Source organism: Haemaphysalis longicornis, unplaced genomic scaffold (genome assembly GCF_048455015.1).
Source record: "Haemaphysalis longicornis isolate Haplotype H1 unplaced genomic scaffold, Haemaphysalis longicornis Haplotype H1 scaffold_6, whole genome shotgun sequence".
Taxonomy (NCBI): Eukaryota; Metazoa; Arthropoda; class Arachnida; order Ixodida; family Ixodidae; genus Haemaphysalis; species Haemaphysalis longicornis.
In genome coordinates this window covers 71,775,630-71,801,343 of record NW_027526407.1, presented here as the reverse complement: position 1 = coordinate 71,801,343, position 25,714 = coordinate 71,775,630, and the positions used below count along the sequence as shown (strand labels likewise).

Genomic DNA, 25,714 nt, shown 5'->3' with positions numbered 1-25,714 from the left:
GCCGGTGCAGCTACACGGCGCTCCAATGCGTTTCAGCCACAGCTCCCGTGCTCCAATTACTTCTGACGGCACCTGTACAACCGCTCCACCGTTAATATTTGGTCTAGTTTATTTGCTATTCATAACGGTTTTGAGCAGTTCCCGCGCAGTCCAAACCTGCTCTCGCAGCATAAAAAGAAGTCCCAAAACAAAAAATTCCCGCGCCTTCCCGCGAGGGGAACACGAGTAAATGCAGAGCATTTGGGGGTCGTTAACGCCGCGTAAAGTCGCACTAGGGTGGGTAGTTGGGTCGTAGTTGCGTTGGTGTTGGTTTGGGGTAGAGAGAGGAGAGTAAAGTCGCGTTAGGGTGGAGCGAGCGTCAACCAGTCAACCAAGGAAGGAAGGAGCAACGCAGTGACTGAAGCACGCGCGACCGCTAGCCGCTTTATATTTGCAGCGCTCGCAGTAGAGGGAGAGCAGTACGGGGGGGGGGGGGGGGAGAGCGCGCATGCGCAAGCAGCGCACGCCCTTCCACGCCCCACCGCGCTGCTATCACGCACCTGTTACGCCGAGACCGCGACGGAGCGAACGGGCTGACTACGACGCATGCGCGCGCCAGTTGCTGTTGAAAGAGAGGAGGAAAGGAGGAGAGGCGCACCTGCTGCGGACGCGGAGCACGTGCGCCTCTCGCCGCAGCAGGTGCGCCTCTCGAGAGGCGAGGCTAAGAAATGCTCTGCATTTAAAATGTTTCCTCGGTGTTCTTTGTGCCTGCTTACTTGCTTTGAGGGCGAAAGCCTGGCGATCAAGTACTTCTCTACTGTCGCATTGTATTTGCGTCCCTTTCTTTGCTTTCGCTTACTTTTGGCGTGGATCAATTTAACAAGCATAGTGCTAACACACCCCGAAGCTTCCGCGGAATCAGAGTTCTGCGTGGCTGGGCTCCCGGTTCTACACACATGCCGTCAAGTTCATGTGTGTAAGGTCCACTTATGAGATTAGCGGCCAGGCGCCCGGGCTGCGCGTGAGAACCCGCCACAATATCTGGTGGCCCAGCACTGTAGACTATACCCTGCAGCCGTCGCCAATTCGTCACGGCGCGCATGGGAGACGGATTGTCTGGCCCACCGCATACCACAGGGATAATCCCCCATTAAGAAAGCAGACGGCGCCGCCGGATTCCGGGAACCGTCTGCGTGACGCGTGGAGGTGGTGGGATTACCGGCGTCAAGCGCGCGCCGTGCAAGACACCATTGTTAACGCGTCCCCCCGGCCGGCACAGTGCACTGTCGCCGCCTTTCGCTCTCACCCCGCGGGGTCGCATGCACCTGCTCGTCTGCGAGCGTGCCGTTGACCCAAAGATGGCGGCGCCTCATTGAATATTCCGTGGCGTGCTGAGTGACAGCTGTCCACGTGAATTTGGGCACTCCCTTACGCGTATACGAAAGCTACAGGGGCGTTCCCGAGAGAGGGTGATCTCGAGGTTTTATAAGGCCGAACTTGGCCGTTAGAAATCGTTCTTGTCTGAGCGCCGTGCTGGACAGTTCCCGGCGGGACAAGGAGTCTCGACCGTTAAAGCTAGGTTGGGATTTGTGAGCCCCCTAGATGAGAGGTTAAGATCGCGTCGGAAGTTAAGGGTACAGCGCCGTACCGGGCAACTAGACGGATCTTGCGGCGAGACAGAGTCTCGGCCGTCGTTTCTCGAGCAGTTTGTGTACGCTCCGAGAATAGGAGAGTTAGACGAAGTTGAGGAGCTCGAGTGATTTGTGCGCACTCGGAGCTAGCGTCTAGCTTAAGTTCGAAGTTTTCCTTTTCATTACTCATGTACCCAGTTTTCCTACTGTAAATAGCTGTATATAAACTCGTCGTTTCACTTAATCAACCCCAACGCCTCGAGTTCGTCAATTCGACCGCCGTCTTCAAGAACTTCAACACCATCGTCCTGCCAGCCTCCTGCCAAATCAACCGGAGCCCGGGCGATTGGGTTCCTGATCGACACCGGACTTCGGGGAAACGAACCACAACCATCTTTACTACATGTAACGCGGCACGGGCTATTTTACCTTTTGTTGCACCGGTGCCAACGAGCTATAATGTAGCGTGGTGGTTAAGCATTAGTCGCTTACTCCTGGAGCCAGTGTTTAATTCGTAAAGAAACCAAATCCGTCAGAAAGAACAACGGCATTTTTTCTTTGCAAAATCGGGCGCTTTGGCCATAAATTACGGAGCTGCTCTGCGGCAGTTCTGAGCAACGGAAAATGACGAGGCCTAATGCAGGAAAGCAAAATAAACGCCCTGCCACGTCTCTTCCGCGCATGGTGGAAAGTCGGGGCTGTGTTTACAAGGTATTGGCTGCGACAGAACAGCATCGCACGAGCTAGTGCAGCGCCGTGATAACGCATCCAATCGTGCTGACGCTGTGATTTCGCAGCTAATTTCTAGCGCAGCGTGCCGTCTACATGACGTCGACGCGACAGAAACTGGCAACGTAGCACTTTTGTCGCATCCATTGAAACTTTCTCGTGTCATACATTACACCCATAACTAACAAAAAACACACAAAAAATAAATGTCTTACAATGCTGAACGCTATAGGTTTGTCGGCTCTTTTGCTGTTTTGAGGATGCAGAAAAATACGAAACCGCGGCAGTGCCGCTAGCGGCCAGCGCTTGCAAGAGCACGCATTCCCCGCCCTTCCACGCTGTTGTCAGTTGCCCTTGCCCCTTCGTGTATCCGGTCACTGCTGCTCTAACTACCTGAGGCGCTTCGTGCGTCGCTTCCTGGCAGCACAACTGAACGAAATTGAGGGAACGTACTGTCTTCACAAGGGAGTCATAGAAGAGCTGTCGCGTTAACCAACGCCTGTGAATGTTTTAGAAGACAGGACCATTCAGATTAACCAACGAAGTCTTCGTCCGTTCACCGAGTGCGGAATCATGCCTTCCAGCTACCAGCACAGTATCCTGAGGGGTTTCTCCGAGGAGCTGGACTTGAAACCCCTACACTTCGTCGTTCCACCTCCCCCAGCCAGGGTTTGCAGCGCTTGCGGACATGTGTCCAAGTGCACAGGCGCCCTACTCTGCGGACACTTTCTGTGCGGCCTTTGCTACCAGCAGTATGACCTGGGCGTAGTGCGCACGTGTCCGTTCGACGGCGAGGCGTGTCCAGAGGAAACCGTCCAGTGGAGGGACTTCCCCGCCGAACAGCTGCTAAAGAAACAAGTAAGCCGGAACAATTTTCGTCGTTTTGTCGTAGTTACGTGTGACGTTTGATCGGCTTGCTTTGTAATTTTGAAAGCCTGGCGCGCTCTAAGCATTGCCGCTAGGAGAATTTCGTGCCTTTTTCGTCCGACAGGATGCACAAATACCTGTTAATTGAAGGAGACCCTGCTACACTTTTTTCAGCGTTATTTCAAAACAGTTTCGTAGCATAGTCAACAAATATATCTGTTGCTTAGAATGGAAGGTTGCGAATTTTTTCAGCCAAGAATTACGGTTCTATGGCCAGCATGTAACTTGGAAACTCACTCTAAAATTTTTTCTCGTTTTCGATCTTGGCGCTCCAATAACGCCGTTATATAGCTGTGTGGCGGCAATTGGTCGCCTTGCGTGCTGTGGCAGCAATAAAGGCATTCCATAGCCACCCCAAATGCAAATCAGAAACAGGCGGAGGATCTGCTGCTACGAGCAAATCGCTTACCGCCGCTCCGCTTCCAGACGAGAAGGGAAAAGTGAAAGGCATTTACCGAAAGTGTGGACGAGCCCCTTGAAGTGTCCTAATAAAAAAAAAATGGCCGCAGCTTAGCTCAGCCAACCTTGGATATGCAAGCAAAAGATTGGCTTAGCGTGGTTGAGTCTTGACTTCGCTTGGTTAACCTTTGACGTAGCTGTATCGCCGACCCCGTCTCAAAGCCGTTCGGTCCCAGTCCAACGCTCACAGGAGGAGTCCCGGCGAACGCGGCGTTCATTCACGGCGACCGCGCCGTTCCTCTTAGCCGGGCGCGATAGCAGTCACGTAGCCCGAGACGACCCAGCGGCGCATGCGTGGGAAGATGCGGGTATGGTCGGCTGCCTATCAGCTGATCGGCCGCAGCCTCGGCCGCGGCCGCCGCTCGTGCTGAGCAGAACGACCGAAAACTGGGCCTTGTGCGCACCGCCGAAAGCGGGTACGGCGTGTGTCGCGGGGGGTGTTTCCGGTGAAAAGATGAAAGTGCGCATCCCCCGCGAAGCCGTTGGATGAAAGTAGTGAAGCTTTGCTTTTAAAAAAATTGGCTGCACATGTCGTCCACAAACGGTAGTGTTTTGCCGCGCTTGCCACGTAAATGCCTTTCTCGTCTCCTCCGCCCAACCCTAACGCGGTTCCGCTCGTGTGTTAAGGCCGAACCCCATGCACGTGTAAAACCGACGTACTCGCGAAACGATGTAAACCGGTGTAAACGCGTAAGTAACCGGCGTACTCCGGAGTACGCCGAAATCATTGTTATGGGCTTGTTGCGACCATAGCCCGCCAGACTTCGACGCAAAACTTTCGGGGGCACGGTGTTGACGTAGACCTCTGGCGGTGATGTTATCTGGCGGCCAGGTCGCATAATAAGACAGAAAATTGGTAAACAAGCTAACTTTACTATGAATTGTGCGATAAAACGAAGTAAATCGTAAAATCGGGAGTGCAAACCGGACAAAACCCGCTAAGAAATGAGCAACTATGGAAGTAAGGCAGATTACGCCGAATGTAGCGGGGGTTTTTTGGCCTGCCAAGTAAGCATACTAATTCTTAACGTTTCTTAATGTCCTAAGAACGGTTTTAGTTGTTTCTGTATTAAGAATAAGCATTATTTGTTTTAGTTGAGTTAAAATGTGGAACTGGTCGCAGCAAGGCTGAGTCCGGAGTAGTCGAGCCACACTGCGCGGCGCATTGGTTTACGCGCGCGCTGCGATGATACGTGGTTACTCGTCCTCTCCAACGTCGTCTGTCGGCGTAAATGCAGCGGCGTATGTCGTTTGACCACGGGTTCGAGCTTCCTTTAATTTTATATAAAAGAGTTCCCACTGATGTGCTTGACCAATACAACTGAACCAACCACCGTTCAGGAATCATCCATTGATTTATACTTGGAAGAGTATATCTATTTGAAGTAATAAAGGGTGAGGTTAAGTGCATTTCACTTATCTGTTTTCATTCTCTGTCTAGCCACGTGTGTGAATTCAAGTGACGTCACATGGGTAATCGTTTCGGGTTTCGTGTCTAGCTTCGCTGTCCAACCGCCTTCACAGAGTGGATTGGCTCGCTTTTTTTTGGCATGCTTAGAACACGATGAGCTCAAGACTGAGCTTTTTTTCTTCTATATCTCCTTTACCGATATTTAACTCGCAGTAGTTTAAAATTGCTGCCCGTACGCGTATCTCAAGGTGGCTGGTCAGGGCAGCATGTCGTGTGCCGAAATTAGTGGAATATAACGGATGTTTCCGAATATCGAGCCGAGTTATATTTCCGTGGCGCCAAGGCAAAGATGAAACGAATATTGAGCGCTGAAACAATATTCGTTTAATATTCGTTCAATATTCTTTGTCTTTCCGCCGCGTAACCATACGTTAATGTCGAATGCTTTTTACCAAACATCTTAACCTATTTAGGTTTGTGGCTATATGTGCTGGTTTGTGTCCTGTTCAGTTCTCGATTATTCGGCGTTGAGGTCCCTGTGTAGCACGGGGAACGCTGGTGTTTCTAGGCGTAAGATGAGGACGTGCTCTCAAATTTGTGTGGTAGTCGTGCTCAGTGGGGAGCACGATATGGAAGTTGGCGTGGATCTCGGTCGGCTGCATCGTTCCCGTCGAGACCCTGTTAACTTTATCCGGGTGTTTATGTTAAAGTGATGTGAATCTTTGTGAATTGTGGAATATTTCTCCTGCGTTTAGTGTGCTCTGCTCCAGCCATGAGAATTTTCGCCTTTTGGAGGGTATCTAATGATTAAGTATCTATTCGAAAGTTCCGCTAGGCGGATCAGAAGGCTCCGATTTTCGTTTCAGGTGCGGAGTACCTTAGGACCACACAATGTCCGTCCGCGTCCGTGCGCATAGCATTTACAATCGAAAAAATTCCCTCGCACTTCCCCGAGGGGGAGAGTGTGTAAGTGCGAATGCACGGTTGTTGATTGCGCGATTACGGTGGATATCGTGATCTTGGAGTGGAGAGGAGGCGCCCAACACCCGCAGTCACTGAGCGGAGAGAGGAGGAGGAGAGTAGCGCCCGCCGTTACGGCGAGGGCTACACGAGCGCCCTCACGCGTCGCAATGCGGAGCGCCCGCTACGCGAGCGAGAGCTCGCCCGCCCGAAGTGGAGAGGAGGCGCCCAACACCCGCAGTCACTGAGCGGAGAGAGGAGGAGAGTAGCGCGCGCCCATCTCCCCCCCGTTGCTAGGGAAGACGAGGAGGAAGACGAGGAGCGCGCGCACCCGCAGCTGTTGCTATGCGGACGACGGCGGCGGACGATTCAGGCTCGCTTAAGAAGTGCATTCGCACTTAAAAAACACACACACACATGCACCGGCAGGATTCGAGCCTGTGTCTGTTAGACCAGGCAGAGTTGGTGTCAGTCGTCTTACCCATTGGGGTACTACCGTGAGTTTGTACCCGAGAGTCAAACAGCTTATTCCCTCGCCTGTAACGCTGCGGAGTACAGGGGGGATTCAAAGAAATACGAACAACGGAGCACACAGCCTCCGAAGCATGCCGCACCGTCTGGCTGCACTGTCAGTAAACTGCGCGCATGCGTGGTTCTTTCGCAGCGTTTGAGACTGTGGCCTACTGTTTGGGGAAACGCTTGATCAAGAGGGGACGCGGGTCCTTTATTTTGAGGCATCTTTTTATGATCTGTCGCCACTGGGCATACTGTTATCTACTACATTTGCTAGCCAAGCCCGCAGCAAGCTGATTGCAGATAGCAGATGCCATTCAACGATCACCCTGCTCAGTGGCGACACAGCGTGAAGAGGCCCCTTAAAATAAATGACCGGCGTCGCTTCTTGATCAAGCATTTCCCATAAATGTAGGCCACACTCTCAAACGCTCCGCAACAACTACGCATGCGCGCAGTTTACTGACGGAGCAGCCAGACGGTGCGGCATCCGTCGGAGGCTGTGCGCTCCGTTGTTCGCATTTCTTTTAATCCCCCCTGTACCTTAGGACCTCCCAATATCCGTCCGCGTCCATCCGTGCGCACACCACCATCAAGCGAAAATCAAGCGAAATTCCATTTGAGCCGCGAGTTGCAGTTTCATTTAGGGAATAATCAAGGTGCCACTCACGGCTGAAATCGAATGAAGGCCGGGGCGCAACTTGGATGCCATTTCGAGTTCCGGTACTCCGCACCCTCGCCATCATCCACGGAGTGGAGATGCTGCCATTTTTTTTCTATTCCTTCCTGTAGAAGGGTAATGAAATCAGTAATTGCCATTGTAGTCTACTACGACAGTTGTTGCCGTCGTTGTTCGAAACCTCCTACAGTCGGCGTATACAAAGTTTCAATTGTTTTGAAACTTTCCTCGAATGAATTTGATTTTGGCTTGTCGCCTCTTCTTGCGTAGGTTTGGCTCTGTGTTTTGCTGGGGAGAGGGTGTTTATAGAACGTCGCTGTATCGGTGACATATACGTCATGGCGCCCATTTCGTTAGGCGACTGGTTCTAATTTTGTTTTGTTTTTCCGGACGCTACATCTGTGATGGCAGTGGCCTCTGATTCCTCCAGGGGTATTTATAAGACGGTTGAAAGTCCCTTGCTGTGGTTGTAAAAATAGGGAGGTTTGGGGCTGTCCTATAGGCTGCCCTGATGTGTTTATTAATGCGTACCCTACAGCCAGGACCGTGTAACACCCTGCATTTCCACAAATATGCTGATTTGGCGGAAGTTCCACCTGCACTCGGAATTTATTTATTTATTTATTTATTTGAAATAGTGCCAGTCTCTTGCGACCAAGGCATACAGGAGTATATACATATAATTACAAAAGTACAAGTTCGGTAGGTAATATAACAGAAATAAAAGCAAAAAGTCGTAACATGTACAAGGGTGGAGTAACTCATAATGTAAGCATGATTTTGGAGGTTCCACATATTCATAAACGATACCGAAGAAGTGAAACAAGCACAGGGGTTGGTTAACGCGTAATATAAGCAAATATTTTGATGTTCCACATTTAATAAAGGATGCCAACAGGGGAAGCGTACTCGAAGAAGCTAAAAAATTTGTCTAAAGAAAAGAAATTGACATACTGACTAACCATAGCTTCCGAAAGTACAACGAACAAGACCGCGCAGGAACGGAACAGTAAAAAATTCACAAAACCATTAGTTAGCTTGTAATCACACTACGGCAAGTATGCACATGTGGAAGTGTAAATTCAGGTGATTGGTCGAACGGAATTTTGATGAACAACAAAAAAATACAAGTAGAAAAAATAGCGAATAGCGGCGAGCCGTGTAACGCCCTATATCTCCACGAAAATGCAGATTTGGCGGGAGTTCTACATGTAATCATTTAAAATAGCGTAAATGGAGATAATTGGTCGCTCAGAATATTGAAAAAACAAAAATTGGCTGTTAAGAAGTCGCACTCTAGAGAAGTGGAATAGGAATGGTACGCATTAGTGGACAATTCTCTGAATTTCCGCAGATTTTCGGCCTTCAGCGCGGCCAAGTTTCTGGAACAGCAGGCTGTACTGTATCCGGCTCGTAATTAGTGCGTGCACAAGTTGTTTTTTCTGCTGCTTTTATTTCTGCTCTTCCTCTGTACAGGCGTTTTACAATGTTGCCCAATGGTAAAATATATCCTGTAGTTTGACCATTATATGATGAGCTCTGCCGCCTCTCTGTAGGGCCATATCGAGACTTATTGCGTGTCTGTTCTCTGGGGTCACATGCTGACCTGTTTTCAGGTGTTTTAAGCCATTCCTCATTTTCCGGACTGTGCTTGCGGGTTTAGACGGAGCCGAATTCGGAAAAGGTTTTTACTATTCCGTATTCAGAGACCATATACCAGGATTTTGTTTCTTATTGGGACAAATTTTAGTTTGTCTCTGGTTACATTCTAGGCTTTCTTTAGCTTTTGAGAGCTGTTGAGACTGGCCTTTCCAGTACTGTCACCACTGTTGACTGACCATCCGAGCGCAGTCACCGGTGTAGCGACGTTGCCTTGCTCCGTCCGGTATCGTAGCGGTGCAGAGCCGAGCGATGAAGTTCTCGAGCCGACGGAAAGTTGAAGCAACATTTATATACAGTATGTACAAGGGCAACAAAAGCGTTACATGGCTCGCACTAAGGCGACAGCACGTCTCCACTCGAAAAGTGCCGCCCTCGCTGCAGCACGTCTCCACGCGCAAAGTGCCGCCTCCGAAAAGTGCCGCCCTCGCTGTGCCTGCGGGCGGGTATTATAGCCCCGGGAGTCCGTTGTAGCCAGGAGCGGTTTGGATCGCTCCAATCAGGACTCTCGCTGGCCTCAGTTTGAAATCCGACGAATGGAGGCGAAGTGGTTGCGTCAGCCGAGCCGCCTCGACGGGGAAATGGTAGGCGACGGCGTCGCCGTCTCCGCGGAGCAGTCTACAGTCACGTAGTGGCATGTCTGCCGGTGGCCTTTCGCCCGATGCATGATTCGGTCGAGCCGCCACGACGAGAAAAGGAGAGGTGGCTCTGCGGCGATGCAAGTTTGGGCCTGTCGGCCGCGGGCGGTTTGGTCGAGACGCGAATCGGCCCCGCTGTCGGCGGGTCACCCCGTGCAGCGAATTGGGGCTAGGCGCTCTGGCACAACAGAGCGTAGTCTTAATGTTTTGCCCCTTTGTTTAGCTGGGTGACACTTATTGGCGACGGCGCCATTTTTTGTCATCGGGGAGGCCCTTTCGTGCTGTTGTAAGTTGCCGTTGCGGCTGGCTGTCACGTCTGTCGAGGATAGGACTATATACGGCGCGTGGAAAGAACTTCACTGCGCATGCGCGGCGACTGCTCAAATCGCGTATCTTCTGTTTTGCCTCGGCCGTGGTATCGTCCTCCCTTCCACAATATCATTGCCGCTGCTCCGAATTCCGGCAAGCCCTCGTATCTGGCTGCTTCAGTTAGTTTCCTGGTAGCGTCGATATTTTACTTCCACTGTCGTTTGATGAACACGGCCGATAGGGGAAGACTGGCAGCGACGGCGAAATTGAAAAGTGAGCCTAATAACACTATCGCCTTAAGAAACAGCGATCAATGTGACAATGCCGTGTTAGCATTCAAGCGTTGCTGTCATTTCAAACCAGGCGTAGCAGTACAATCGTGCATTTGTTCCTTTGCGGCAGATTTTGTCGCAGGGGGCCATTTGTGCAAACTGATTATTGTGACGTCATAGAAACTGTTTATAGAAACTGTGACGTCATAGAATAAAGTGTTTCTGGAGTCGCTAGTTATGTTTTCTGTATTTATCTAGTCTCATTGAATGAAGCTTGCGTGGAAGTTAGCATAACTGTAGCAATGACACCGGAAGTTTTCAAAGTAAGCAAACTTACATTCGTGTTCATGGTGCCTTCAATATTGTAAGCAGGACGTAAGCTGCATGTGAACATTGGCCAGATATTTTGCTCCATGAAATAGGGCGTGACAGTTTAGTCCTTTATTTCAGAGCGATATTATTAATTAGCATTTTTGGGTTTACAGCCACTAGCGAGCAATTCAAATCAAATCAATTCAATGTTATTTTCAACATTACAATGTTGAGGGTCACCCTGGCATTAATGCTGCTATACGTAGCTTGACGGGGCCATGGGTACCAATATAAATTTGGATGACACACATGGATACATAGACAATTAAAAATAAAAAATATACAATCATGTGATACAATACCTCTATTTTTCCTAAAACATCTGTATAACATCAGCATTGAATTTGCAACAAAAGCGGGGAAGACAATGGCAGACAAAACTTTTCCCGCACTTCACGCTTCTTACTAAAAGCATTCAACACAACATACCGACAAAATATGTAAATAAACACTGTACACACCATTTACACACTGTACACACTTATTGAAGTAAGCTTCACGAACGGCATGTCGGGATACCCTGCGTCCTCAAAATTCGACGCAGTTTCTGTTTAATATGGACGGAATATTATAAGCCAATGTTTGGAAACAGTAACTAGTTCGTGGAAATGAAACTAGCCACATATCAGATGTGCGAGTTAAGTACTTGTGGATACGGATTGTTAGGCAGGATAATCGTTTCAGGAACTGCCGATAGAGAGCATCAGAAAAGTAGAATTGGACGAGCAGGTGTTAATCATATAGATTATTGATTCTTATTAATATGTGCTGTGCAAAAAGTGCTCTAGTTTCTTCTCTAATAACAATAGGGTGGCAATAGTTTTTTGTTGTTGTGCCTGAAACCCAACGTGCAATAGTTTAAACGTGATCTAAAAATACAGTGGTGAATTTTAAGTTTTATACTAAGTGGGAAGAAGTCCCGACACCGATACAGTGTACCTACAGCAGAAGATAATTGCTTAGTCAACAGTTGAATGTGTGCATACGAGCTCATGTAATGTGGGAATACAACCCCCAAAACTTTGTGTTGCTCTACTAGATCGATCCTAGAATTGCATACATAAAGCTCTTCCGTAACGGATACACGTTTATTTTTTTGGTGTGAACAAGATAGCTTTTGACTTTTGGGGTTAATTTTTAAGCAGTTTGCTTCGGACCACTCGCGCAGTTTATCTAGAGCAGCATTTGCAGCAGAGATCAAGTCAGCATAGCGTTTTCTGAGTATAGAAACTGGCTCGTGTCGTCAGCATGAAAGGCAAACTGCGGACGGTTATCGACACAGATGAGGTCATTCATGTATACAATAAATAAAAAGGGGCCTAAAACACTTCCTTGTGGCACACCGCATCGTATTTGTTGATAGGACGACTGATAGCCAATACTAAGCGCCACACATTGTTCACGTCCGTTGGTATATGATTGGAAAAGTGAATGCGGCATCCCACGAATTCCGTACTGATTTAATTTCTGAAGTAATATATTGTTATTTAGTGCATCAAAAACGTTGCTCTAGTCAACAAATATTCCCAGAGTGTCTACTAGCTTCACTTCTTTTTATTAGTAATTCCTTTTCTACTAATCGCGCGGACTCGGTCAAACAGCCCTTCGGGAAGGCATGGTGGCATTGAGAGAAAATTTGGTGTTTAAGAAAGAGAGCATTCAGGCGGGACAAATAATTTTTTCTAAACCCTTTAAAAAAATTGGAAGCACCGATATAGGCCAGTACTCTGCGGCATCATTCCTGTCTACTCCTTTGAATATTACCGACACTTTCCCTCGTTTCATGTTAGCCGGGAAGCATCCGGTTTGCAGGGAAGGGTTATAAATATAAACTAGGTAATGGCAGATGATGTTGAAGGCATGTTTGACTGGGGCGTATTTGTATGTTTATCAACATCGACACTTTTTCTATTTTTGAGGGACTCAAAAATGTGTTACACCTCAGAAAAGTCTGTTGGCTGCAAGAACGCGATACCAGGAATGTTGCACTGAACACGGTATGATGAAACACTGGTAGGTAATGTATAAGGAATGGCGTTGAATAAGGAATGTATAAGGAATGAGCATTGAAATGTTCGGTGAGAGCAGTATCATTCAGGGCCTGGCCGTTAACAATCATGCGAAATTTATTATTTGAGACTCTGCGGGCATTCATGGCACCATTGATAATTGAATCTCTTGAGTCTCTGATCAGAAGTCGAACAAGAAAGTGGCATCCGAGTTGTCCCGCCGTGAATTTTCACTGTAAAATACACATAAATATCGCATTTAAAATGCTAAGTGCGAATACTTGAAGGCTGGAGCTTGACGTTTCGTTTCCACTCTCACCCTCATTTTTTGTCGCAGGTGAATTGCTGGAACAAAGCAAACGGCTGCAGTGCCACCATATCCGCTTCTGACCTGTCCAGACACTTCCACCGAGAATGTGAACATCACTTGAAGTCTTGTCCCAAGTGTTCTACGAAAGTTCTCTGCAAAAGTCTGTGCTCGCATATAAGATCGTGTGCGGGCAGTCAGCGACCCATCTCGTCAGAAACGGCCTTAGGGCCGAGCTGTGACCAGCAAAGTGCAGGGCCAACATTAGAGGTGTTGTACACTACAACGTTGCATATGCAGCTGCAGCTGGATGAACTGAAGGCGGGGCTCGAGCGAATCTCCTTGCAGGACCTTTCCGGCGACGTGAACAACTTGGGGGAAACATTGAAGCAGGACTTCGAGAAAATCGCAAAGGAGAGTCGGGATAATTTCTCCCGCCAGGGAGCTGATATTGGCTTAGTGAAAAACAAAGTTGTGGAAATGGGCAAAGAATTGGTAAAGAAGGTTGAGGCGGTTCTACGCCACACTATGAAACAATCGTCTCATGAGTGGATACTGAAAGGGTATGCTTCTTTGAAGGATGAAGCCACCAAGAAGGGCTTGGCTGAAAGTCAAAGCAATCCAGTTTATCTCTGCGGCTACTTGCTATTACTTGGAGTTTACATCCAGAAAAACTACAACAACTCGCTGTCACTACATTTGCACATGTGTCTCGGTAAGGGCGAGGTCGATGAGTACCTCCAGTGGCCATTCCACAGAAAGATGGTGCTTTCTGTGGTGCACCCGGAGACACTTCAGAAGCGAGAGGTGACCTGTGAACCGAGTGGTGCGAAATATTACTCAAGGCCAATGACAGCTTGGAATCAGGGTTGCTATTTTAATAACAGCATTCAGTTAAGCATCATGGAATATGAAGGCTATGTCGAGGATGACCAGCTGCAGCTATGTGTTGCGGTCCTAGCGTGACATGCGTTTGTGCATAACGTAAGCGCAAAGTCAATGTCCACCAATGGTCATTTATTATAGTTAGGGGGGGGGGAGGGATTCCTAAATCGTTCTCTTTGCTTGAGGCTGACCCAGAAAGGGCAGCGATAACCGTTGTGTAGAATCAGGAAAGAAACTTTTGCAACTGTGTTGACATCACGAGCACACTGTTTGGTATTGGGCCTGTTGACTCAACGTGTCAATGTGGAGGATGTTCACTGAATTTGTTTTATGAACACAATAAATGTTTCAATCAAACAAGCGAATTGTGTCTTCATTAACCTCTTCCCACATAAAGTTTAACTCGACGGCAGTGGAAGTATTTCAAAAAGTGCACTGTTCCACGAAAAAGTTGCACAAAGGGAGCATAATGCGATTTACGCGAATTTTCGATATGTCATAGGTTGAGGGAATTATTTGGACCTGATCATTTTGGAATAACTCCAGAAAACCACGAACAGTTTCAAACTGTCGTGTCACAAACAGCGACACTTCTTCCAATGTGCATAAGTATTGTCTAAGACCTATTATTTGAAAGTAGGAAGATTACTGGTGAAGCAAGCGCCACCGCGCGCCAATATATCCTTGTAGTAATTCATCATTTTGACATTGCTTGAATGCCCACTCTTTGAACTGTATTCCGACAAGAATATTGCATCCGGTGCCAATAGGCGACGCGCGCGGAAAGAAAAACTGGCTATTTTGTTGTGTTCCTTCTTCATACACCGTAATAGTATACATGAACGTCTTGACAATCTGAAAGAAAAATTGGGGAAGGTTTGCTCATGCAGAGCATCGTAAACGAAATCGAGCAATAAAAATTGAAGTCTGTCATGTTCCAGTCCAAATGAATAGCGCGGGGCTTCCTAATAAATTGGACTAAGAAAATGCCGGGAAGTTTGTTTAAAGGATGCGAGTGAATTGCAGTTTAAGTAAGGCTTGGGTTTGGGCCAGTTGGCTATACATCGTTTGAACAAACAGCGTAAGGACGCGGACGACAGAACGAAAAAAAAGTAACAGTACAAAAATACAGTAAAAGACAGTACAGTTTTATTGGGTTATACATGAAGTTATTTAACATCAGATGGAGTGCCTGTAATGCCATACCCTCCACCAGACACGTGTCAGCCCCCGGCAATCCCGGATTGCATGCGCATCAAGTAGCTCAGCCGGTGATGGAGGAAGAGCCGGTGATGAAGGTAACGCCACTGACAAGTGTACCATCATACCACAGGGAAAGAACTAAGGTGTTTTTGATGTAACGGTCCTAAGACATTGCTTATTCCACATTCAGGATGAGACGCAGCACGTATCTCAAAGCTTAAAGGTCTTGAAATTCGAAATCTAGTCCATATTCCTCGTAAAATCCAGCACAAGCGGTGTCGGCGGCACCTCAGGAGGGATTTTGTAGCTCAGTAGTAAAATAATCGAATTTTTGTGGATGCTGCAGAGGGTCAAGGCTTCAGAGGTTGCAACCGGAAGCCATTTTGCGTCACCGTCGATACATTGGAGCAGGTCATTTGTGAGCAGTAAAAATGTTTACATGCTTTCGTTCTGACCGATTTTTGTTAGTTTCCCCAGCCCTATGTCAATCAGAAGTACTTTATGAAAAGACATGTTCAATTTATGTGAAATGCACTTTTAAGGAACGTCTGGGTGATACAGTAGGGATTCTATGAGTTCCCTTATTCCTGATGGCGCCACTGCGGAACTACGCTCCGGTGCCGTGTTAAATCGCCATTGGGAACACTCCAGCTATCACTTTTAATTCCCATAAAGGTGTTTCTACGGTTTCAAGTAAGGTACCCTTCGCCACCGATTTTGATGTTTGAAGACGTTGCGGGAGATATGAGGGAGACGATCCCGTGTAAGACTTTTAGACCTGCCACAACAGGTGTATATGTACCTATATATGTGTGAAAAGAATGCAAACGCACGGGCAAAAAAGTGATACTCATGTTTCAAGAACAAGACCCCTTTACGCATAGCCTACTGGACTGGCAATGGCCGTTACCTTAGCCGTTAGGTACTTCAAAGTGAGTCCTGCCTTGTGCTAATCCTTTAATATGGCAAGCAGGGCGTTGGCTAGGATTATTTGGCCTTTCAACGCATATGGTGGTAAAGATTAAGGCTAAGCAACGCTCACTTACCTTGTGTATCTTTCAGAATAAGGTGGCACTGGGAAGACCCACGCTAATTAGGTAATCACCAGTGTCTTTTCTTTCCTTCTGTGTCGCACCACTGTCCTGTTTTGTCCATTGTTTAAATCTTACGCCCTGTGGCAAAATGACGCAATAATAACTATGGTAATCACCGGTCTCTATAGGGCAGGCACCATTCCATGGGTTGGCCAGTTGCGTTTCAGTCGCCGTGGTTGCGTTGCGAACGTTGTATGAGCTGAAACACGGAGACCAGGGAGGTTTGGAGGAAAGGGTCGATGTGAATTGCCCCATTTATATAGGGTAATTTACCTGTGTTAGTCATCCTACAAGATTCACCGCTCGTTACTACTCTCTGAAAGTAAAAAAACAACGTGGTCCCAAGCCAACCTCTATTCTGCCGTGCTTTCTTGTTTTCGTCACTATTACGAGCAAGGTTGGTTTGGCATGTGCTTTATGCAGTTGGTTTTTTCTGGTGTAGGTATTTTTCCTGAAAGCGCGTGCGCCAAAACCGCGGACAACCCAGAGGTGTGATGAGAAGGAAGCCCGGTGAACCTACTCATAGGAATTGTTTTCAATCAGTTTTTGTTCGACCAGGGGAAATAAACAAGCACGGTATACGGAAGCAGTATTCATAAGAACCATCCGTGGAATGACTGGGTACCTTTGCCTTTAATGTGTCGAGTTCTGGGAATGTATAGAAATGCGCCGGTATACAAAACCACATGTCTACAAAAAGCAGGTCTACAAAAGTGCGAAAACCAGAAAACGTGGTGTTTGCACAAAAGCCCTACAAAAACGGCAGGTGTCAAGAAAGGTAGCATGGAAGCGTGGTGGCGAACCCTCTGTCAGTGCTGCGAAAACCTTTGGAACAAGATCAATGCCCAAATGAGCCAGCGTTGTGAGTAGGTTTATTCCAGCTATGAAGGAACAGCTGTGGTGAGACATGTTTTTTAAATGCGAAAATCCAAGACAATATGTTATGTTTGTTGCGAACCCACTTTACACAGCTGTAGTTTTTACAGTAAATTCTCCGGGAGAAGGCTGCAGCCACAGCCCGCGGCCTACCAGAATAGGATGGACACCTATTCTTCAACTTTATGAACCAACTCCTATTCCTTGTTTTCTCAGTAAAGTTTTCAACAACAACCGCAACACTTGTCGATGCTATTTTAAAATGGAGCACAAAAATACAGACACACAAGCAACAGAAAGCGCTAGCGCTAGACATGAATATTTTGCTTCGTCTTGTGTTTACTCGCTGCGCTCAATTTTAAGCGATTCATTAACCAATGTGTCCACCGGAATTGTTATGTAGCCATGATGGTCAGCGCAGACGGGAAAATGGGACAGAAAAAGAGGACACGACACAAGCGCTTTCCATTGCGCTTGCAGTGGCTGAGGTTGATTTTCTGGATAATTCTTCTATATGCATTCATCAGTTCACCTTTTAACAGCGGAGCTATGCAATTCCGTTATGTCCTCCGTCCCCGTCGTCCGCCGTCACGCTCGCAGCTGGGATCCAGATGTCAGAAACCGGTTCCATTATAAAAAGGAAAAGGAGAAGGGATGGTCCTACGGCATTCAGATTTTGATATGAAACGACTTATATTGCCCCTGAAAAATGTCTTCCCGGCAATGCAGTTGCATATAGAGGTGAAGCCAACTTTAAGGACATCGGTGTTAGCGCGGCTTTTGTAAGCCGGCTTTCACACATTTCCTCTTGCGTAGTGAAACATGGCCGTCTCCGGAGGGAGTATGATTACAGAAGACGGCTTGAACGTTTGGGTCACCAAAGGCATTAAAAAATATATGACAATAAGCCGCTAAGATGGCTGTACTCTGATGCCGAGTTTATGTACTTGTCATCACAAGTTAGTACACGGGGAAGTTGTAAACGTTGCGAAATTTGTTTTGCTGTGAAATCACGGTCATCCTCGGAGGGAGTATGGTTGCAGAAAATGGCTGTAACTGTTAATGGAACTATTCGGGAACAAATTATATGGCAATTAGTCGCTAAGTCGACTCTAAGGTTGCGCACAAGAAAGAAGCTGTAGCTAAACGGAATGCCTGTAAAGACAACCGACAGCTCCACTGTTCGAGCAGATGTCACACTGGGTGGAACCGGGTTTACTTTTTCGTTTTTTTTTAATTTTTAACAGCAAACTGTTTAAGCTCTTCGTTGAGCTGTCCATAAACAGAAAAAATAGGAAGCCCACGTGAGCGTCCGTCTCGAAAGGAGAGCCCGGCGTCGTCCATACTTGAGCGTGCGCTTGCGTCACGTGAGGGGCTCTCAAAAGGAAAAAATACCCAGCGCACGTGCTCGTCAGCGTTCGAGCAGACAGCGTCGCCGACAAAACAACTGCTGTCTTCTCCTGACGTCACTTATTCTTCGTTGCTAGGGGCAACCACCTGCGCTCATAAAACACGGAGCGCCGCGGCAGCGGCAGGAGAACTCTCTCCGACTCTGTGCCGTGCTCATTGGGGATGGGGCGACCAAAGAAGATCCGGAACCCCAAAGAATAGCAGCTTATCAGGAAGCGCGCCGTGCTGCCAGGCGAGAATGCAATCGCTGAGGAGTATTGCAGTTCTTCAACGGCGAGGGAAGGCTCGACGAAGATTTTGCGGCAACGGATGATGAAGTATACGAAGACTAAGAGGGCAGTGCACAAATAAAGCCCTTATATACTTTACTTTGCGTCTGATTTGGTCTTCTGATGACGAGCGCCATGTATATATATACACACAGGGTAATGGTTCTCAATGACTTCCAAGAAACGTGATATAAAGAACTAAAGGATATAACGAAGCAATGCTAATTCCACATGAAAATTCCATTGATGCCCCCATGTATTCAGGACTTCGTTTCAGCGAAGCTAAAATTTCATCGCAATGGGTACAACGAAGCTTTTTTCTACAACGAGCATTTACGGACCATTTTGGTACACCTGAGGTCAATGTCTTATCGCGCGCGTTGGTTTACGTCGCATCACGGATGCGGCAACTCACGCTAGCTAGGGGTCGCTAACTCCAGCTTCCTAAAATGGCTGGAATTACCTGCCAACACGCGGGAGGGCCCGCGTCTGCCGGGCTTCCGGCAAGGTTGCTGGATGTTCCACAAGTCACTTGACCGGGATGCGGCAGACCTTCTGCGCCACTTTGGCGCTCTCGATGACGGCGAGAACGGACCCGAAATCGGGGCTGCATGTGAAAAAGCAATCATTCACATGAAGAAGACACGGCAAAAATCTATCAAGAAATTTTTCTCAGCGAAGTGAGCCGGCAGCTTGTGTGCTGTCGAATGCTTATGGATGAGTTGTTTGGCGTGAATAAAGTAACGAGTTTTTGCTGTTTTTTTTGGTTTTAGGGACGAAACACATTAAGGCCGAGGCTTGTCCATCCAGCGTCCATCCCGCATCCGTGCTCACGGCACAGCACCGTGTAAATCGAAACATCTGTTAACAAAGGTTCACAAAAGGTTAACAAGAACAAAATAAAAGGTTCACAAAAGGTTGGAGACAGAGAGAGAAACGCACAACACCGTGTAAATCGAAGAATCTGTGAACGAAAGGTTCACAAAAGTTCAATGAGAACAAAATAAAAGGTAAACAAAAGATTAGAGAGAGAGAGAGAGAGAGAGAAGAAGAGAGAGAGAGAGAGAGAGAGAGAGAGAGAGAGAGAGAGAGAGAGAGAGAGAGAGAGAGAGAGAGAGAGAGAGAGAGAGAGAGAGAGAGAGAGAGAGAGAGAGAATGCTGCGGTGCAAATGCGTATATAAGCGCGTTCCAGATCACACATTCCCTTTCTGCCATGGATGAAAACGAACGTAAGGCGCGGCATGCGGCGGCTCAACGTCTACGCAGACAACAAGGTACCCCGGAGGCGAGAGCTCGGGAAGCGGCGGCAAAACGGCAAAAATGCCAAGTGGACCCTGAGTTGAGTGCTCTGGAAGCAGCGGCTAAACGGCAACGCCGACGAGCTACCCCGAGTGTATACTGTGCACACGCGTTGCACTCATTTACATGCGCGAGTGGGCAATGTCACGGGTGATTTATGGTAAGAACGATTTCCAGTGCTTCACCCACTCGTCATGATACACTTCGCGGAGATGCGTGAATTTTTTTTCTTGTTTTCGCAGGCTGCTTTGAGTTTTGGTGGTAAGTAATCCTCTCCTGCCTGTAATTGTCGGGAGGAAGGAACATTGGCTATAAAGAAGTAAAGCTTATAACGAAGTAATTACGATCCCCCGTGTAACTTTGTTATAACGAGGTTTTACTGTGTATGGTCCTCGTCGAGTATAGCTTAGAGAGACGAACGCAGCTCTGCTGTGACATAAGGCTTGCACTGTTGTGCAGGCTGGCTTTGATTTTTTAGATGCGGAGCATCTCATGCTCGGGGCTCTGTCCCTCCCTCCCTTGTCCGCCGTCCGCACTCTACTGCGCATGCGTGTCTCTTCAACCCCACTAGCGTTTGGGCTGACGTCAGCGCAGTCCACTACAAAAATAAATAGCTAGGCGGCGCCCGGTTTCGATCCCACGACTCTCTGGCCGCAACGGGAGGTACGTGGCGCTCTTCCCACTGCGCTACAAACCGAGACGGGAGCACGTGCTACGAACGCGCCTTAAATCATCATCATCATCATAATTTATTATACCCTTAAGGGTCCCTTGCGGGGTACTACATAAGGGGGAGCAAGTACAGAAATTCCACAGCAGGTGATGGTCGATGGTACAGGCGTAGAAGTCAGGCAGATTCATAAAGAAATGGCAGCAACGCAGCAAATATATATACATATGTACCTAAAGGAACTGTAACAATAAAAATAAGGAGCGAAGACCCCTTTCAAAATAATTAATATGAGCCATTGATTGGCCACATGAACCGATCAATCCCACACATGTCCCCACCCGCGGTCACGTCACTCAGCACTCACTCTCATGCACTCATAGCACTCATTCAAACTACGTCAAGAAGCTACTGACACAACGAAGGCACGCGAAGCTGAACGTTAACGGAAACAACGAACTGAAAACTAATGGGAACTTCAGTCGACCCCATGGCTACTCAGGGTTCCCCTACGGGAAGATGGTGTAATTTTTTGGGGTTTTTGGTTGCCTTTTCTACGGAGTAAGAAGCATTAGAACTTACATGGCAGATTTTCTGACGAAAATTTGAAAATTCGTGCAGCTACGTCCAAACACGTCAGGATTGACGAGAAGGTTGTCGAAGCTTCCCGTCGTTGCGAATTTGTTCTTTTTAGTTACTAGTGGGACATCGCAAGAAGCTCAACTTGCGATGTCCCACTGGTAACTAAAGAGGAATTTCGACAGTTTCTTGGAGGCACGAAAAAAGAAAAGCTCTAAGTGACGACGGCATAACCGCTGATATTTTATAGAAGGGAGAAGATAGTGTTCTGAAAAAGCTTACTGTGCTATTTTCGCAATGCTTGAAGACTCAAAAAGTGCCCATGGCCTGGAAAGACGCCAACATTCCTTTGAATCTCCCAAGGATCTCTTTTCGCTATTGGCTATAACGAATTAAACCCGAACTTTGGTTGGTAACGCTTTATTTCAATGGCACTTATTCTTTTATAACAAAACTGAAACCGTGGATATAACGAAGAAATATTTGACCAGGAGGCTGAGAAGCTACTTGGAAAAACCCTTCGGCATCTGAAACTGCAGGAGTATAAAGGCCCTTGTGTGAAACTAAAAAAACTCCATCCTGCTCAGTGCTGTGAGTAGCCGCAAGGTGAGGACCACATCCTTCACCAAAGAAAGACGCAGGGCTGTATTTTGTCAATTAACTTTGTTCTGTTGTAATTTCACGCATTCATATTTCGGTTAATTGGGCTTGAAATGCAACAAGAAGAAAGGTAAGGGCTACCTTGTTTATAGTGGGTTCGAAGCCTAAAAAAGGCATTTTTGTATCAAGTATTTTTGTGTGAGCCAGATTGTCGATTTGTTACAGCCAATGTTAACCTCTACTGCTACAACGAACATCGGATATAACGAACAATTTCCTGTCCCGATACTACTTCGTTATTACGGGGTTCGGCTGTCAAACCTTTAGAAAATTTGAGCTCATCGCGTTCTGTAGATTAGATGGGGTTGAGCCTCACAGGAAGGTTTGAAGCTTCCAAGTGGGTGTGTACAACAGCTGCCTTGTTCTAACTGCTTGCCAATAGGACGTCCAATGACGCTTGACAGGCACAAAATGTATTTTTAATGTTAATTTCCCGATTTAACTGGCGTCCTGAGTGGTGGACTGCGCCTATAACACTACGCGGGTTCTAATCAGGTCATCCTGTTCGTCTCGAGTTAAAAGCAAAAAAAACATTTAATTGGGGCGGGCATTGCACGTATTTGCGCTGTGCAGAAGCCTATTGTAGCTCCAGAAATACGGTACCTGGCCTCACTAGAAAAGGGTACAGAGTCATCATCATCATCATCACCAGCCTATCTACGCCCACTGCAGGGCAAAGGCCTCTCCCATTATTCTCCGATTACCTCGGTCCTGTGCCAACTGTGACCAATTTATCCCCGCAAACTTCTTGATCTCATTTGCCCATCTAACTTTCTGCCGCCCCCTGCAACGCTTACCTTCTCTAGGGATCCACTCTGTTACCCTTAATGACCAGCGGTTATCTTGCCTTCGCATTACATTCCCTGCCCACGTCCATTTCTTCTTCTAAATTTCTACTAATATGTCTTTAACACCAGTTTGCTCCCTGACCCACTCCGCTCTCTTCTTGTCCCTTAATGTTACACCTATCATTTTCCGCTCCATTGCCCGCTGAGTCGTCCTCAATTTAAGTTGAACCCTCTTAGTGAGCCTCCAAGTTTCTGCCCCGTAGGTGAGTACCGGTAAGATGCAGCTGTCATACACTTTCTTCTTTAGCGACAATGGTAGGCTGCTATTCATTATCTGAGAATGTCTGCCATATGCACCCCACCCCATTCTGATCCTTCTAATTATCTCTGCCTCATGGTTGGGATCTGGGGTCACAACTTGGCCTAAGTAGATATATTCGCTTACCACTTCCACTGCCTCGCCACCTATCTCAAACCGCTGTGCTGTACCGAGGTTATTGACCATTACTTTAGTTTTCTGCCTATTAATTTTCAGGCCCACGGTTCTACTCGGTTCGCCCAGTGCGGAAAGCATGCTTTGCAATTCGTTCCCCGAGTTACTTAGCAAGACAACGTCATCAGCAAATCTGAGGTTACTGAGGTATTCTCCATTAACCCTTACTCCCACCATTTCCCAATCCAACGTTCTGAATACGCCTTGTAAACCTGCTGTGAATAACATTAGAGATATTGTGTCTCCTTGTCTGACACCCTTCCTTATAGGTATTTTACTGCTCTCCTTATGGAGGATGATGGTAGCTGTAGACCCATTGTAGATATCCTCTATTATTCTTACATAATGCTCATCTACCCCCTGGTTCCGTAATGCCTGAATGACTGCTAGGGTTTCGACCGAGTCAAATTCTTTCTCATAAGCTATGAAGGCTATATATAGAGGTTCAGTATACTCAGCGCACTTCTCTATCACCTGGTTTATCGTGTGAATATGGTCCATTGTTGAATAACCTTTACGGAACCCTGCTTGTTCTTTAGGTTGACTGAAATCTAGTGTTGCGGAAATTCTGTTAGCGATTACCTTGGTAAGTACCTTGTAGACGACTGACAGTAAGCTGATCGGCCTGTAATTTTTCAAGTGATTCGTGTCGCCTTTCTTATGGATTAGGATGATGTTCGCGTTCTTCCAAGATTCCGGTACCATTGCGATCATTAGGCATTGCGTATACATGTTTGCCAGTTTTTCAAGCACAATTTCTCCGCCATCCTTCAAGAGGTCTGGTGTTATCTGATCCTCACCAGGTGCTTTGCCCCCTTTCATTTCTTTCAAAGTCTTCAAAAGGTACAGCTTTCAAAGGGTACAGAGTATCGACACTCAACCCATTTTGTTCCGTCCCGCCGCCATGATCATTAATCACTTCGCATCACGTGACTTTTGTTAACACTGACGGTTCATGGTCGCCGTCATTTTGTTGTTTAGTCATTTGCAGTCGGTCAACTCTGGTATACTTAGCTCGCCCTTCCTGCTCTGCGGCTGCGTGCGACTGACGTCGTCTCGAACGCGAATGGAAGATAGCGCATGTAGCAGCATTTCAGCTGCAGAAGTGTGTCCCAAGATGCCGTTTAGCTGCATCTTCGGCAGTGTTGTTAACAAACGACCCGGTCGAAGTCAGCGGTGAGGCCGTAAAAGTGGCAGTCTCGCAACACTGATAAACACCAAAATCGCCGCCATTGCTGACTTGCGTACCTCAGTTGCGGTACTCTAATACCTTATCAGTGGAACTAGCGGTGCCTTTATTCTTGTGCCCAGCACAGTGTATCTGGACGCCCTTGCATATCTTAATAAACATTATCATCAGGAATTTCTGTGTGCTGAAGAGGCCTGACTGACAAGTGCAGAATATTTCCTTGATGATTGTAGGTCTTGTTCAAGCAGAAAAAAAAAAAATCACTTTTACAATGTTGCGAAGGGGAACGAGTGTCAGTTTGGTGTACAGGTTTTTTTGTGTTGTACCTATTGACCCAGTGGCGGTCCCAAGGGGGGGGGGGGGGGGGGGGCGCAGGGGGCGATCGGCCCCCCGCCCACAAAGAGGTCCTCAGCTTCTTATTTTTTTTGTTTTTAAGCATTCCACTTGCCCGAGGTTAAATACCACTTGTGCGAGGCCGCAAACGTGTTGGGCCGTCAGAAATGCGGGCTCGAGCCATCCGTTGCACCACCCACCTAAGGGGCCCCAAAAACCACTGGGTCGTTAAGTGATTTGTGCACAAGCGGGTTACACCGCATACGCGCACACGCCTGCATGGTTATCACCTCCTCCAGAGAACTTGCGCAAGGAGGGGAGCGGGTATTTATTCTCCCCCCCCCCAACCCCCCCCCCCCCCCCCCAAAACCAATCTCTGGGACCGCTACTGTATTGACCATATTTTGCCTTGCATGGAAGGAGACCAAATGCAGCGCGTCAAATGGAGTGTGAAGTTGTTGATTTCACGTTTTGTTGATTTCAGTTGTTGATTTCAAGTTGCCGGTTTCACGGATCTCTTGTTGATTTCACGTTTGCTTGTTTTAATAACTGGGACGTCACTAGCAGATCTATGAATTGCGTTTCATTCTAGAGGTCCGCTTAGATTGTTCCGAATAAATGGTGAATTGAGCTCTAAACTGGACGGCCGCTGCCTGCTTGGATTATATTTTATGACATACAGCAGGTGCCGAGCAATACAGCGGATGCGACGAGGCAGGTCATGGCCACCAGCGACATTAGGGCTAAATACGTGGACATGCGATACTGGAGGAAACAGATTGGTGCATTTGGACGCGCATTCACTGCAAACATTTTGTATTGGTGTCACAATGCTGCGCTTTTCCCCTGAATATCCTCATAAAACGGGTCCTGTGCACATTCTAGCCCAGCCTGGAAGATGGTTTTACGTTGGAGCTCGCCTCTCCTTGTCATGTTTAAAAAACGCCAATCTGCGAAGCTGTAAAGCCCTGCCACGAATCGTTATACCATGAGTATTCGCATTCATTGTTCTGATTTTGATTGAGTGATTGAATGTAGTGCTTAACGCGCCGACGCAACGCAGGCGATGAGCCGCGCCGTAGTGGAGGGCTCCGGATTAATTTGGACCTACT

At 47.5% G+C, this 25,714-nt stretch overlaps 2 protein-coding genes across 2 annotated transcripts in view; one reads left to right on the top strand and one right to left on the bottom strand.

Moving 5' to 3' along the window:
* Window positions 1–2,676: 2,676 nt before the first annotated feature.
* Window positions 2,677–14,085, top strand: LOC144143240 (uncharacterized). Its single transcript, XM_077675025.1, has 2 exons — window positions 2,677–3,197; window positions 12,885–14,085. Exons 1-2 carry the CDS (start codon window positions 2,913–2,915, stop codon window positions 13,818–13,820), a joined length of 1,221 nt encoding a protein of 406 aa, XP_077531151.1. The 5' UTR covers window positions 2,677–2,912; the 3' UTR covers window positions 13,821–14,085.
* A 5,034-nt stretch (window positions 14,086–19,119) lies between these two features.
* The window catches only part of LOC144143075 (uncharacterized), a 36,752-nt gene continuing 30,157 nt past the window's right edge, over window positions 19,120–25,714 (bottom strand). Inside the window, exon 8 of the mRNA XM_077674891.1 lies at window positions 19,120–19,198. Within this exon, the coding sequence (XP_077531017.1) occupies window positions 19,120–19,198 (79 nt within the window). The remainder of the gene's footprint in view (window positions 19,199–25,714) is intronic.

Coding starts and splice junctions, on each gene's coding strand:
- LOC144143240 (XM_077675025.1), top strand. CDS start 2,913: ATGCCTTCCAGCTACCAGCACAGTATCCTGAGGGGTTTCTCCGAGGAG. Junction 3,198..12,884: donor AACAGCTGCTAAAGAAACAA/GTAAGCCGGAAC, acceptor TTTTTGTCGCAG/GTGAATTGCTGGAACAAAGC.